The following is a 14,095-nucleotide window of genomic DNA, read 5'->3' on the forward strand; positions in this document are numbered from 1 at the left end:
GTCTGCCTCGTTGTGTACAAATGAATGACCCAGCCCTGCTGGCAGTGGAACTTACATGCTAAGGGTTAAAGGTAGAAGTATGCCATTGGTTTTAGAGGTATTTTAGGATTTCAATTTCTCGTATTCTTTTTCTCAGGGTACAACTTCCTCTGGTTTAGATAGGCTCAGGGCAGACTACCTCATGGAAGGGAGTTTGAACATAGATTTAGAAAAAAGGAAGAAGCAGGTCTTCAAGAATGGAAAGGGCAACTGCAGCTATAGGAATGGTGAGGATGAAGACTGGGAAATTACTAGAGGAAGAGGAAAATCCAGCAAATACTAAAGTTACTGAAGCAGAGGAAATAGTGAAGAACGTAGATTAAAACACTTACGAGCAAATGTTACAAATCAAATAGACATAATGTTAAGTTATATAATGACTAAAAGACAAAATGTTTTGATGAAGAAAATGACCTAATCACTGCAGCAAGAACAATGATTTTCTTACTTAAAAGAGAATACTAGAGTAGGAATTTGAAAACTTGGGCTCAGGTCAGTTTTCTGTTCTGTAAATGTAGTGCTTTTCGGCTCCAGAATTATGTGCAAAGACGGAGAGGTTACAGAGATCCTAATCAACCTTTGATATGAACTGTTGTGTTTTTGTTACCAAGCCAAGGTCAGTAGTAGTCCATAGAACACAACCCTAATTTCTATATATAAACACATTGGGTATTTGGTCAAAGGCACACCATTTCAGCACAAATGAAAAATCTACCATCTTTATTACAGCAGTTCTCCACTTACTCGAACTCAGACTTCTGGCTAATTCAGCCATTTGAAACATAGCTGTAAACTGAGATATAAGTTCAAAAGTACTTCGAAGAAGCAAATGACTGTCACAAAGCCCTCGTATTTTTCTGTTCAGGATCAATGGAACTATCCTAAGATATCAGTTTTAGATGTTAAAAAATAAAACAAAAAAACCATTAAAAATGAAAGAAACATGGCAGCAAATCATAGCAAAACGACCAATAAAAAAATTATAAGAAGCAGATCAGTATACTTCTGTATGCTTTTTGGTTCTTTATACTAACATCTGGGACTTTTCTTGCAAGAAATATTATGGAGTGCCTTCTGTTTCCAGCCACTGTTTCAGGCACTTTAAGATACAACAGTGAGTGAGCACTGATCCCTAGGAGCTGCCTAACAGAGGTAATAGCAGCAGTAAGTAGGCATACCTTATTGTAAATTATGAACTTTAATTATCAAGAAGAGCTTGTTGTATTTGGTGTAGATTCCGTAAGAAAGCAGAGGCATAATTAATATATTTTAGATATATTTCTACTGCAAATGGTCAGAATTCTAAGGATCTAATACCTGTAAAACTCTCAAGCAGAACACCTCATCTCCCAGCATTCCAGGTAAATGAAGCATTACTCTGTCATACTTGAGAAATAAGATGTTGTAAATATATATTTAACAAATATAGTTCTTACTATTATAGCATATTTCTGAATGTTCCCCATTTAATAATAGATTCTAGAAATTAATTTCTAAAATATTTTAATAATGGAATAGAAACTCTTCAATCAGTTGTCCTACGATTTGATAAGGATGCATATCCATTGATAGATTATGGAAATACCGTGGTAGTATATATTGATCCTACTGATACCTGATTTGAAGTTACTCATCAGAGGGCTTAATTACTAGGAATATGTAGATAAGTTGATATTTTTCAGAGAAGAAAGGAAAGAATGGATCAAAGTCATTAGTTTATGCAGACAAATCAGAAATGGAAAATATGAATTTTTGACAATATGAAAATGCAAAGGCAAAAATCATGATGTAATTTATTTTATGTAACAACATATTTGTCCTTATTCTTTCATCTGGTTAATTGAGTCCATGGTGTTGTAAAATAGAATATGGGAGTGCTTTACTATCTGGCAGGAATGTTGCCCCCACAGTCACTTAATGCATCAGGCACCTCTGAGCCATTGAAAAAATGTTAAGGCTGAAAATCGGTGAAATGTGCACTTGATGGCTGTTCAGCCTCAGTACCTACCTGTGGTATCTACTGTATCTAAAGAACCATTACAGAAATTGCTCTGACTATCACTGTAGTAATAAGTGCTCTCCCTGCTTCTGATGTTGTCCCTTCCCCATCTGTTCCCTATGCTACAGCCAGAGTGATCTTTTGAAAGCATGAGTGTGATCACAACACTCCCCTGCTTAAAACCTTACATTGGCTCCCTATTTCCCCCAGGATGAAGGCCTTAAAAATAGCATCATGTTCTGGCTCCAGCCTACATCTCCAGTCTCATCTTTCTTCAGTAATCTCCCCTCTACCAACTGCTCACTGCTACCGCACAACATGCATACTCCAGCCTCCAATCATGCCAAAACTGTTTGCGGTTTTCCAAAGGCATCTGGTTATCTCTCCTCCCTGGGTCTTTGCACACACTGTCCACGTCACTTGTAACCATTGTCTTCTCATTGTTTGTGTGGCTGATAACTACTCATATTTTAAACCTCTGCTTTATAAGCTTCCTGAAATCCTGCTTCCCTGTCCCTAGCCACTCCCCAACTCCCGTGCCGTCCACCTGTGTGATACCAAGAATTGAGTCCCACTTTAGTATTTACCATACCATTTAGATGCTTCTTTTTTTTTTTTCAACTTGTTAATTTCGTTCACTAAAACTTACACTCTTTGAGTGCATGGTTTGTTTTGTGTACTGGTGCATGTCCATAATTTTGTGCTTGGCACAAGGTAGTTTCTTAAATATTTGTTGAATGGAGGAGCAGTACACTGATTAAGCAAACCCATCATGTGAAGCCATGCCACGGAATGGAGAGAACACTGGACTCAGAGCTAGAAGACGACTTCAGTTCCAGCTCTGCCACTTCCTGGCCGTGTGGCTCTGAGCAAATCGCTTAATTCCCCAAGCTTGAGGTGCCTCCTGTATCAAACAGGGATATCTGCTCCATCGCCCTGCCCCAGAGAACTGTCATGAAGAATAGACAGGTCAGTGCATTTGAACATGCCTTGTAAAATAGGAAGCACAGATATGCAAAGGCTGATGTAGTGGTAAGAATCTATGGTTATAAGTAAATGCCAGTTGTGCGGGGGTCACAGAAGCAGGCAGTATTCAATCACACCCTCCTCTGCCTTAAAGGTAAGTTTTCATGTTATTTTGGAGATACTGTAAGAACATTTTTGGAGGGAAAATTATTTTGGGGGATGTTTTTGTTAAATATTTCTTTTCCTTTATGTATATTCCTTTGAAAGAAGTTGTCCTTTCTGTTTCTGCTTTCTTTTCTAGAAGTGACTCATGCTGTGATCTGATAACTCATCTTTCAACATTAAACATAAAAGTTCTGACATACTTCGCAGTGAAGAAAATAGAAGCAATTTACTCTAGGAAATATATACAATGCCATGAAGTCTTTTGCATACCTGAGGAAGTAGGGATTATGGAATCCTAGTCCTTTCTTCTCCTTGTTTGTTCCCTCTCAGGAGTTCTACATTTTCTCAAATATGAGAACATAGTCCGTGTAGGCACTAAACAAGTACGGGGTATTTGGTTTTTCTCAAACATGGAAGACACCATGCTGTCTATGAATTTTATTATTGTTTTTGTTATTATTGTCAATAATAATAATGCTAAATTAAACTCTTGGCCCAAATAGGAGCTATTGTATCACATTCTCTTTCTCTAGTCAGTAGACAGGAGGATACTTACATCTGTGAGGATACTTAGTAGTTCCCATGACTTAACAGTTGTTCATTCATTCACTCAATCATTCATTTGTTTATTTGTTCATCAAATATTTGTTGACCACACAACTGCATACCAGGCAGTATTTCACATTCTTGGGATAAATTACCAAGCAAAACAAAGGTCCCTATTCCACACGGGTTTACATCCCAAATAGATGCACATGTCTTATCTTTCCTAGGAGTCTGTGACCAGCTTGAAGCAGGCGATGTGTTTGTGGTGCCTTTTAATGTTTTTGCAAAGTTCCATATATTTCTTTGAGGAGGATACAACTAATTGATGGTGTCGTGGTAGAAGGAAGTAATCCAATAGCATATGGGACAAATGGGAAAGGAGAAGGAGAACTAGCTTGGGATTGGCTGTCAAGATGGATAATATGGATATCAAATGACACACACATATGGATAATTGAAATAAAACTCTTGTTTTCCTTTCAGCCTTCTCTCATTTCTCTGTATCCCTGACACTGTAAGAGATTGAAGCATAGTGATTCACTGTGGACTTTAGAGTCAGACAGTCCTGGCTTTTCTGTCTACACCTTTAATAACTGGGGGACTTGGACAAATTGTATAATCTCTCTAGGCCTCAGTTTCCTCATTGTAAAGTGGAGATAAGAGAAACTAGTTATAGGGTTGGTATGGGTATTAAATAAAAGAACACATGTAAAGAGCTTAGCTTATAGTAAACATTAATAAGTAGTAGCTTATGAAAATGATCAATCCTTTAAGGTAGGATTTTTTTCTATCCTGCTTAAATGAAGAACCCCAGGATTAAAAAAGTAAAGTTACTTGTCCATGGTCACATAGGTGATAAGAAGGTAGATGTCATGCTCTGATCCTTTTCAGCTCTGTGAGTTTTCTACTGTACTCCACTGCCTCCCAAGATGTAATCTTACCAGAACACAAAGATAATCAAATGCAAAAGATATGTATGCATTTGTAAAAAAAAAAAAAAGGCCAAACAAAACAAAACTGTAAGCAAATATTTAATTCTAGCTACTAGTAGATTTGCTTTCCATGTAGATCATCAGTTTTGAAACTATTTCTGTGCATTCCAAGTTTGATCAAATGAATAAATATGTTAAGGATAACAGGAACCAAATTTCTCACTTTTGAGGAAGAAAATTACAATTATGGAAAGAAAGTGTAAGAGGTTCTATCTATGTTGTTGGATTGTAATTGGAAATCCAGAATGAATGTATATGTATATGAGCATATCTGTATAGACACCTAAAGACAAATGTTTATATTTATGTTCATATTTAAATATTTATGTGTATATTCATATCCTGACCCTAGCGTGAGTAGGAGCAATGACTTTGCAGGAGCAATGAGCACCACCTAGTCACAGATGTTGGTTTCTAAGTACCATTCTCCACTCAAAGGCACAAAAAGAGCTCCTTGGTACAGGGACAGTACGAGATGAACTTGCAACATCTTGTGAGGATAGAAAAGCCAAGAAATGCACAAGGGTAATGGAGACATGTCACACAGGAACCACCTTGAAGGGGTCCCCACTGGCCAAATCCAGTATGAGTTGAACAAAAAAATAATGATCAATATGGACTATAACCCAGTGAATAAAATAAGAATCCAGGACTCCATGCTAATATCAGTATCTTAATAAATAAGAGAGAAAGGAAACCTCTTCCTTACAGCACAGTGTTAACTAATAAGTAGACAAAGAATGGTGGAGAAGAAAAGTCATAGTTGCATGTAAAATTAGTAGGTGAGAGTCTAATGAGAACAGGATATTTTTGCATAGTCTCAGCATCTACCATCAAATTACCTATTAATTACAAAGGGAAAACAGTAACTTGACAGCAGAGAAGCCTGGGAGAGCTACCTAAACAGTGGTGTCCTGGGACTGGCTCGTACCAACTCATGACAGCTGATTGTGTGTATTTCTTCCCAACCTGGTGTTCAGTGATATCACTTTGGTAGCTTCAAACAGGAAGTATCTACACTGAAAATTGGTATACACAATAAATGAGGGATTTCTGCCCCCACCCCTGACCAGTTATTAAACATTTTCCATCATGCCGATGACATTAACTGAGTGATCAAAGCTGATGTATCACCAATATTAGTACAAATGGACATTATGTGTCTGCACTCTCGACAGCAACCAGAACCTCCCTGCTGATTCTTCAAGAATGGCTTTCAGTTAGTAAGCATGTTGTAAATATTCTCACAAGTTTTGTCACACCAATATGCTACGGTCACAAAGCTCTCTATATTGTACTTTAAAAGGGAAGCACCTTTTATCCAAGAGGGTTGCATGTCTAGCACTAGAACTTCAGACATTAGTACAAAGGTGAACAGGAACATGATGGATGGGATTGGTGCCTCAGTCACTGCCACCACCAGTTCTTGTTCTCAGACTTCAGGCTTTCATCGTTTCTGTCCCAGACACGTTGTGGAACTTTAGGATCATCAGAAACTCTTGGTCCCTCAATTAGGTGTAAAGTTGAAAAGGTACTTTAAAAAAAATCTATTTAACAAGTCATTTTTGCTCTGTGACATGGACATTTTTAACATAACAAGATTTAAAGTAAATGATATGAAAAAGTTGAGGATCAGAAATGTAAGTTAATTCTTCAGTCTCATTTTTTAAAAATGGGGTAGTAAATATCACTGCAACCATTTTTTAGAAATACGATCAGCCAGAACTATAATTGGAAAAAGGGAGTGACTAAGCCTCCATGTAGTCTTAGTCTATGTTTGAGGCCCATCCCGTATTTGTTCAATCTTTTCAATTCTGAGTTTTTATCAAGAAAACATTGACATGGCCCACACATGCACAGATTACAGGTGATGTGGATAACTCGGAGAATAAAGATGAATGTTCCTCTTCTAAAACATTTTCTCCTATTTAAAATCAGCTTTATTGAGGTAGATTTAAATATAATAAAGGTCACCAATTTTATTCTTTTTTGTAATTCATTATTTATTTACTGATGTTCAAATTGGGATAATTAGCATATTCATCATTATACAGTGTAATTGATTTTCATGGCCCTTTACCTATTCCTCCCTTTCCCACCCCTGGCAACATCAGTTCTGTTCTCTTCTCTTAAAAAGTTCAAATTGGGATAATTAGCATATTCATCATTATACAGTGTAATTGATTTTCATGGCCCTTTACCTAATCCTCCCTTTCCCACCCCTGGCAACATCAGTTCTGTTCTCTTCTCTTAAAAAGTTCAATGTGTCACTATGATTGTTATATCTTTTTTTTCCTTTTTTTATATATTTGTTTGTTTATTTTTATTAGCTCCCACGTATAAGTGAGGACAAGTGGTATTTCTCTTTCTGTGTCTGGCTTGCTCCACTTAAGGTAATCTTCTCTAAGTTCATCCATGTTGCTGCGAATGTCAGTATCTCACTCTTTTTAATGGCAGAGTAGTATACCATTGTATAAATATACCACATTTTCCTTATCCACTCATCTGATGATGGGCATTTGGGCTGGTTCCCACTCTTGGCTACTGTAAATAGCATTGCAATAAACATAGGAGTGCAGGTGTCCCTTTGACACGATGATTTCCATTCCCTTGGGTGTATACTCAGCAGTGGGATAGCTGGGTCATATGGCAGTTCTATCTGTAGTTGTTTGAGGAACCTCCATACCACTTTCCATAATGGCTACACCATTTTACAGTGCCACCAACAGTGTATGTGCATTCCCCTTTTTCCACATCCTCACCAGCATTTGGGGGGAGGCTGGCTTAGTTATCTTACATGAAGCTCTCACATACAGCTGGAATTAACCTCTCATTTTTCTATGCCTTGTTAGTTTTTTTTCCGTGAACCTTTCTTATGTAGTATATTACCATCTACCTTCTTTTGGGCCATTTTGAACTCCCTATTAGGGGCAAGGACTGTGCCTTACTTATTTTTATTTGATCCAGTGCCTCGCAGAACATCTTTCACCTATTAGAATTATGGTAGATATTTAATGAATTGATTTGGATTCTTTTCTAGTCCCTTCCTTGGATACCTAAGTGGTTTTTTATTAATTTGGTTCCTTTCAATCTAATATTGCATTACCTCTAGAGTGTTATAAGACAGGTTTCCTGAATAAAAATACTTTTTAATTCTACCTCTGCCTTTAAATCATTCACAATGTAACCTATGAGCAGATTTCAAATTCCTTATGGCTCTGAGGTTTTTTTGTATTTTCTTTTTTCAGCTATAAATTGAGAGGGTTTGCCTGAAACAAAGTTGAAGTTCCCTTTCAGTTCTAACATTCTGAGGTTTTATAAAAAGCCTACCAAGTCACAAAGAACCTGCAAGAGAAGAGGGCAACATAGGAGGAAAGGTGGAGGGGGTGGAGATAGTAAAGCAAGAATATGTCATGTTTTCATGCAACGAAAAAGAACATGTGTGGTTTCTCAGATAGAGTGAAAGTTGGGGAAGGATTCAAGAAACATAAATTGTAACTCAACATTTGTCGGTAGAGTTCTTTTAAATTGTTTTATTTTATACGGAGAACTACAATTAAAACAGTAGTTGTTTTCTGTAGTCAATTTAGAATATCAGTAATTATCAGTAATTAGGCAGCTTTTCATTCTAAAAATTGATGGTGAAACTGGAAACCCCTTTACACTGAGGAACTGTAAATCTCAGTTTGCAATGAGTAGTCTCAGTTATAACTATTATCTTTGTATAATTATTAATAATTCCCCCTTTTATTCTCAAATGGATATTGGTTTGGGGCAATGCATTTTATGGTCACCCAATGATTAGGGATTGCAGAGCCCTAGGTCTCCCTACCAATATTCCCTGCTCTAGCTAGGGGTCTGACTTGGGGATGGTTACTCAGTGAAAGAGTCCATGGGGCTCTTTTTAAGCTGATTAGTTCAGCAGCATAATTTCCATCTGACAAAGCCATTAGAGCCTTTCTCTTCCAGCCACTCTTTTCTAACACGCCTGAAAAGTTTTGGCCTTCTCAAGTAAGACTTGAGCAGATTCACCAGCTACACTTAAAGACTGCAGACTTCCTCCCCTCTATAGCAAGGGTGTAAGAACATCCAGTCATTAAACTTTCACTGCCCACTTCCTGTATGCCAAGCACTAAGCTAGGCTCTAAGCTAGTACCAATAACTAACATGTGATAAATGCTGTCTTTGTATACATCCGTATACAACATATACTGAGGTAACTGATGAAAGAAGAGTTAATTTGGGGGAGAGAGGAAGGAAAGGGGAAGAATTTTGAGCTAGGCCTTACAGGAGTAGTGTCATGCAAGGGGGATTGGGTGGGTGGGGGTCATTCCAGGAAGAGGAAGAGACATGTGCAGTGATCATGGCCAGAAAATATGTGGTGTGACTGGGGAGGCAAAAAGTAGCCTAGTCTGACTATCAGTTTGTTACAATATACCGGTTTGGAACTGAGTATGAGGTAAGACCTTGGACCACATCCAGGGCGCTGTTGTTATTAGAAGTACTAAAAGGGAGCTTATTTCACATTTAGCATGGACCCCCGATGATTCCATTAGAGTGAAGTGTGGGTGTATCTTCACTCCGGAGTTTTACACTACAACATTACCACATGCATTGACCAATTTCAATACAGGCTTCCCTTATGTTGCTTTATAATTAGAAGCCAGTGAGTTGAAGTTCCACAGCGGTACATTGACTAGTAGTGATAGCTTTATGGAATTGTTTATTTTTAGTTTGGCAAAGGCTAGGCAGTAAATATCTCAATTAGTAAACTAAAGCAGCATGGATGAGAAATGCCCACAAGGAGATCAGGAGTTAGAAATGACTAAGTCAGTTAATTAAAGGAAACCCTCACATCACTTACTTGTATTTAGAGTTTGAAGAACTAACCTAATGTGTGTGTACGTGTATGTGTGCGCTTGCACACACAGTGTCAGTATCCACAGTGCTGCCAGTGACGAGGTCCGTTGCATTTCTCAGGCTCTAACTATTTAGAAAATTTCTCTCTTTATGACCCACTATCATTGGATATTGACGCAATGGGATGGGACGATATCCTGTCACAGTGGGATGGGATGGGATGTTGTCTTTGACTATGGAAGATTTTCATCCTGGAATTTCTTTCAGCATCACTCAAGAGGGATTTTGTCATGAAGTTCTGGGGGAGGTTACTTATTTTTATATTCATATTTATATTCACATTATATGGCCTTGTGTGAAAATATTTAATGAAAACATGCATGTGGTACTACAGAGTCATTTACTTGCTTCTAGATAGAGTCTCTTATGTTATATTTGAGATTCCATTTTAAGTTTCAGAGGAAAGACAAAGGTGGTCTACAAAGCTTAATTCCAAGAATTTAAGTTTCGCTTAAATTATGAATTAAGTCATGTTGTTCCTAGAGTCCTAGGTTCTTCACAAAATATTGACCGTTCAGAATGTGAAAGATTAATTGGTAGTGCAAAACATTAAGAATGTTACAGAAAAAGGTTACAAAATACTATTACTTAGTTGTCATAATATGTTGATTTTTAAAGCTGTGTACTTTAGTCCCTTTCGATTTATGGCATGTTTTTAACATTGTATGAAGGGTCCCTTGGATTTTTCCCCCTAAAGGGGAGATCTGGAGAAAGACTGTTGTCTTCTTATGCTTAACAATTTACTACATCTCAGCTCTCTGTGGTCTGTAGGGGAAATGATGGAGTTTTGTGTATCCGCAGATTAAATTTCTGTATATCTTCGCCCTGTTTTGTAGACTGGAAAAAGATACCATTCAGCAGAGCTTCAGCAACGAAGCAAAGGCCCAAGCCCTTCAGGCCCAGCGAAGAGAGCAGGAGCTGACACAGAAGATACAGCAAATGGAGGCCCAGCATGACAAAACTGGTAGGTGGTGGGGAAAGATTAAAGCCTGGGCACTGGCTCACAAGCCGGGCCCACGCCTTACTGTGAAATGACATCAGGAACACCTGTAACCTTTGGCTGGCCGAAGGGAGCAGATGCTAACTACACCGGAGATTCCGAATTACATATTAGTTAGCGTTTAAAAGAGAAAATGGAAAGTATTGCCCACTGTCTGTTGATTTCAGAGTGCTGCTCTCACATCTGTTGCACCATCTGGATTATGAGTTTATTTACCTGTGTTCAAGAAACGTAAAGCTGAGAGAGACCACAACAAAGTAGAAAAACAAAGGGCTTGTTTTTGGCTAGGTTTGCAGGCACACATGTTATATAAAGAAAATAGCATCAGAAGCTCTGCGGGAAATGCTCTGAGCTTACAGTTAGAGTCTCCTGAATAGCATTGAACAGTTCCCACAGTACACACATTATAGCTACTCTAAAAGCCTAATGAGTTTGCTTCAGCATCCAAACTGGAGAAAAGCTTTAGCCATTAATCGGTTCTTAATTCACTGTCGCAGCTGGATGTAATTCAGTGGCTCCAAATTGATATGTTCCTTTATTTAATCTTTGCAGCTTCGAACATTTTTAGCATTTGTATGATTTCCCCACCTCCCCCAACCCAGTCTAGAGTGATGTTTAATCCTTTACATTCTTCAAGTTCTCACACTGCTGTTAAAATTCACTAATACAAGGCATTGACCACAGCTGGCAGCTTGGCTAAAAATTGCCATCTTTCATCACGTTGGCACTATTCTACAGACTGAGTTGGCCAGTAACTCTTTACCTTTAATTTGAAAGTAAAATGCACTTTGAAAATAGGCAGTTTGATTTGTTCAGCCGAAGCATTATGTAGTTCCTTTCACTTTTGAGTTGTGTGTTCACAGAGTGTTAGTCAAAACAAGACAGTATCAGTCATTATAATTCCACACCACATACTCCATACCGATTGTACTATTAAAACAAAAGTTTAATTGATCCTATCTCTTCCAGAGAAATGTTGCTTAATTTTAGAGCCTTGATTTATTGTATTGCTTTATGCTTTTTGCCAATCATTAGCTAAAATTGAAAAGAAATAAAGGGCTCATTAAAACTTATACTTAGAGGTAATTTTCACATGATTTAATATATATTGTATTTAATGACACTGTAACAAGTTATTTCTTATCCTATAGGTGAAAAATTGCTAACATGAAATGTATTAATCTATTTACTTAAAAAGAGGCAAATATCATATAGACTTACGTAATTTCCTCCAGCACTTTTTATAGAGATTTTCTTCTATCAGTGTTTGGCTAGAAGAAATGAATATTCACCAAATTTAGTAGATGTTTTTCCACTAAAAAAGCGGAAGTGATGGGATAAATTATTGTTTGACTCCACAGCTAGCAGGATCCTAGCAATCAAAGCAGAATCTGAGCACTGATCAACTGTTAAAACCACCCTAAGAACAGTTCCTTTTATTTTGCATGCACACAAAAAAATCACAATCTTTTCAGTTTTTTTAAAGTAAATCTTCATCAAGTCTCATGCTGTTGACAATAAAATCAAAATTCTGAGGAAAATTATGTATTTCACCTTCATAATCAGAGAAGTATGTGTGCAAGATGGAGGTGGTAGTAAACTGTGCAAATATGAAACATGAAGCATGAATTACAGTGTAGAAGAGTGTTCCTCAATGATTTTAGCTTTCAGTTATCTGGTGATGTGAATTTTTGACACTCTGTTTATAATAAAATTGTTGAAGTAAAAATATAACATCTTTCATAGTACAAAGATAAAGGCATCTATGACTCCATTTGAGGTATCTGACCATTTACTAACACGTTAAAACATTACACTAAGCTGATATGATCAAAAATCTTTCTGGTGTGTAATTATTATGAAAATAAATGTTTCGGAATAGTTAGTATCTTGCTAGATGATTCGTCCTTTGACTTAGGGCACTGAAAGTGACCTAGTAGCTTGCAGGAAATGTGTAGTGGTCTAAGCACTTTACCACTCTATGTATGGAAGCACTGCAGAGCTACAGCCATAAACATCTTACGTTTGTGGGGCTTTATTGTTATTTTTAGAAAATGAACAATATTCATTGCTGACCTCCCAGAATACATTTTTGATAAAGTTAAAGGAAGAGTGCTGTACATTATCCAAGAAACTGGAACAAATCTCTCAAAAAAGCAGGTAGGTAATGTTATACAATACTTTCAGAGAACTATTTGTGTGATTACTATAATTTTCCCTTTAAAAAAAAAACCCAGAATTTCCACTTTTTTATAGTCTAATATCAAAATTAGATATCTGTTGGTATAAGTTTTCTGTGAAAATATTTTCTCCATATTGACATTCTTAATTGTCCATATAACACTTTAATATTTTTTCATGAGTATGTATACATACTATTATTTGACTTTTTTAATGTTTAGAATTGAAAACTATGAAACTTCAGAAAACAAAGGTCAAGACAGCAACTATTCTAATAAAGGATGCAGGTGAATCATGCAATTTTAAAATCTTATGTTGAAACAATTACATCTTAATCTTTTGTCACAATTCTCCATGAACACACCAAAGCTGCTTTTAGGTCAAATAATAGTAGATAAATATGATTATATAAAAATGAAAGTAGATGACACTTTGAAATAGATAAACCAAAACCATTCTTTCCTTCTCCTTTAAAATCTTATGTTGAAACAATTACATCTTAATCTTTTGTCACAATTCTCCATGAACACACAAAAGCTGTCTTTAGGTCAAATAATAGTAGATAAATATGGTTATATAAAAATGAAAGTAGATGACACTTTGAAATAGATAAACCCAAACCATTCTTTCCTTCTCCCAAAATTGTTTTATTTTTATGGAACAGCCATCATTCATTTTGTAGGTGTATTGCTCTTTCATAAATCCATTGATTGGGATCTTAATGACTTTTTTCTGTACTTTTTGTAGTCAAATTATCTCAATGAAAAAGTTATTTAATATTATAAATTGCAAGAAGCCTGAGTCCTCGTCTCAGCTCTGACAGTAGTTGTTTAATCTTGGACAAATTTATTTGACCTACTCAGACTGTAGTAGTTTCCTCTTTTGTAAATGAATGACATTGGACAGAATGACTTTGAATTAAACTATAAAAGGCAGTATTCACAAACTATCTAGATGTCAAATATCACATTACTTGATGACTTAATGGAAAAATAGCCTGTGTATCTTCTCTTCTGTATTTTTCACTTAGAAAAATCTCAGATCTACACAGAGCAAGAAATATAGTTCAGCAGACAAACTACTGGCTTATGTGTCTCTTTCAGAAAAAGATCCTAGGAGGATGAAAGAATATCTGATCACTATGAGACCCATCTTGGGTTCCTGCATCTATCTTAGCTCATAGAATCCCATCACTGAATCTTTGGGGAAGTCAGAGGGCTTATAAACCCAGTTCTTTCTTCTCACAGGAAAGCAGAGGCTACTATAACCAACCAGAATGTGCTCTAA

General features: G+C 36.7%; 1 protein-coding gene across 2 annotated transcripts in view; it reads left to right on the forward strand.

The window, feature by feature from the left end:
• The window catches only part of SDCCAG8 (serologically defined colon cancer antigen 8), a 154,686-nt gene that overhangs the window by 130,783 nt on the left and 9,808 nt on the right, over nucleotides 1-14,095 (forward strand). The window contains exons 14-15 of one of the 2 annotated variants that reach the window (XM_008586621.1): nucleotides 10,464-10,591; nucleotides 12,679-12,787. In XM_008586621.1, the coding sequence (XP_008584843.1) occupies nucleotides 10,464-10,591; nucleotides 12,679-12,787 (237 nt within the window). The remainder of the gene's footprint in view (nucleotides 1-10,463; nucleotides 10,592-12,678; nucleotides 12,788-14,095) is intronic. The other variant, XM_008586622.1, reaches the window with a different exon arrangement.

The sequence above is a fragment of the Galeopterus variegatus genome, unplaced genomic scaffold (genome assembly GCF_000696425.1).
Source record: "Galeopterus variegatus unplaced genomic scaffold, G_variegatus-3.0.2 Scaffold4050, whole genome shotgun sequence".
NCBI classification, from domain to species: domain Eukaryota; kingdom Metazoa; phylum Chordata; class Mammalia; order Dermoptera; family Cynocephalidae; genus Galeopterus; species Galeopterus variegatus.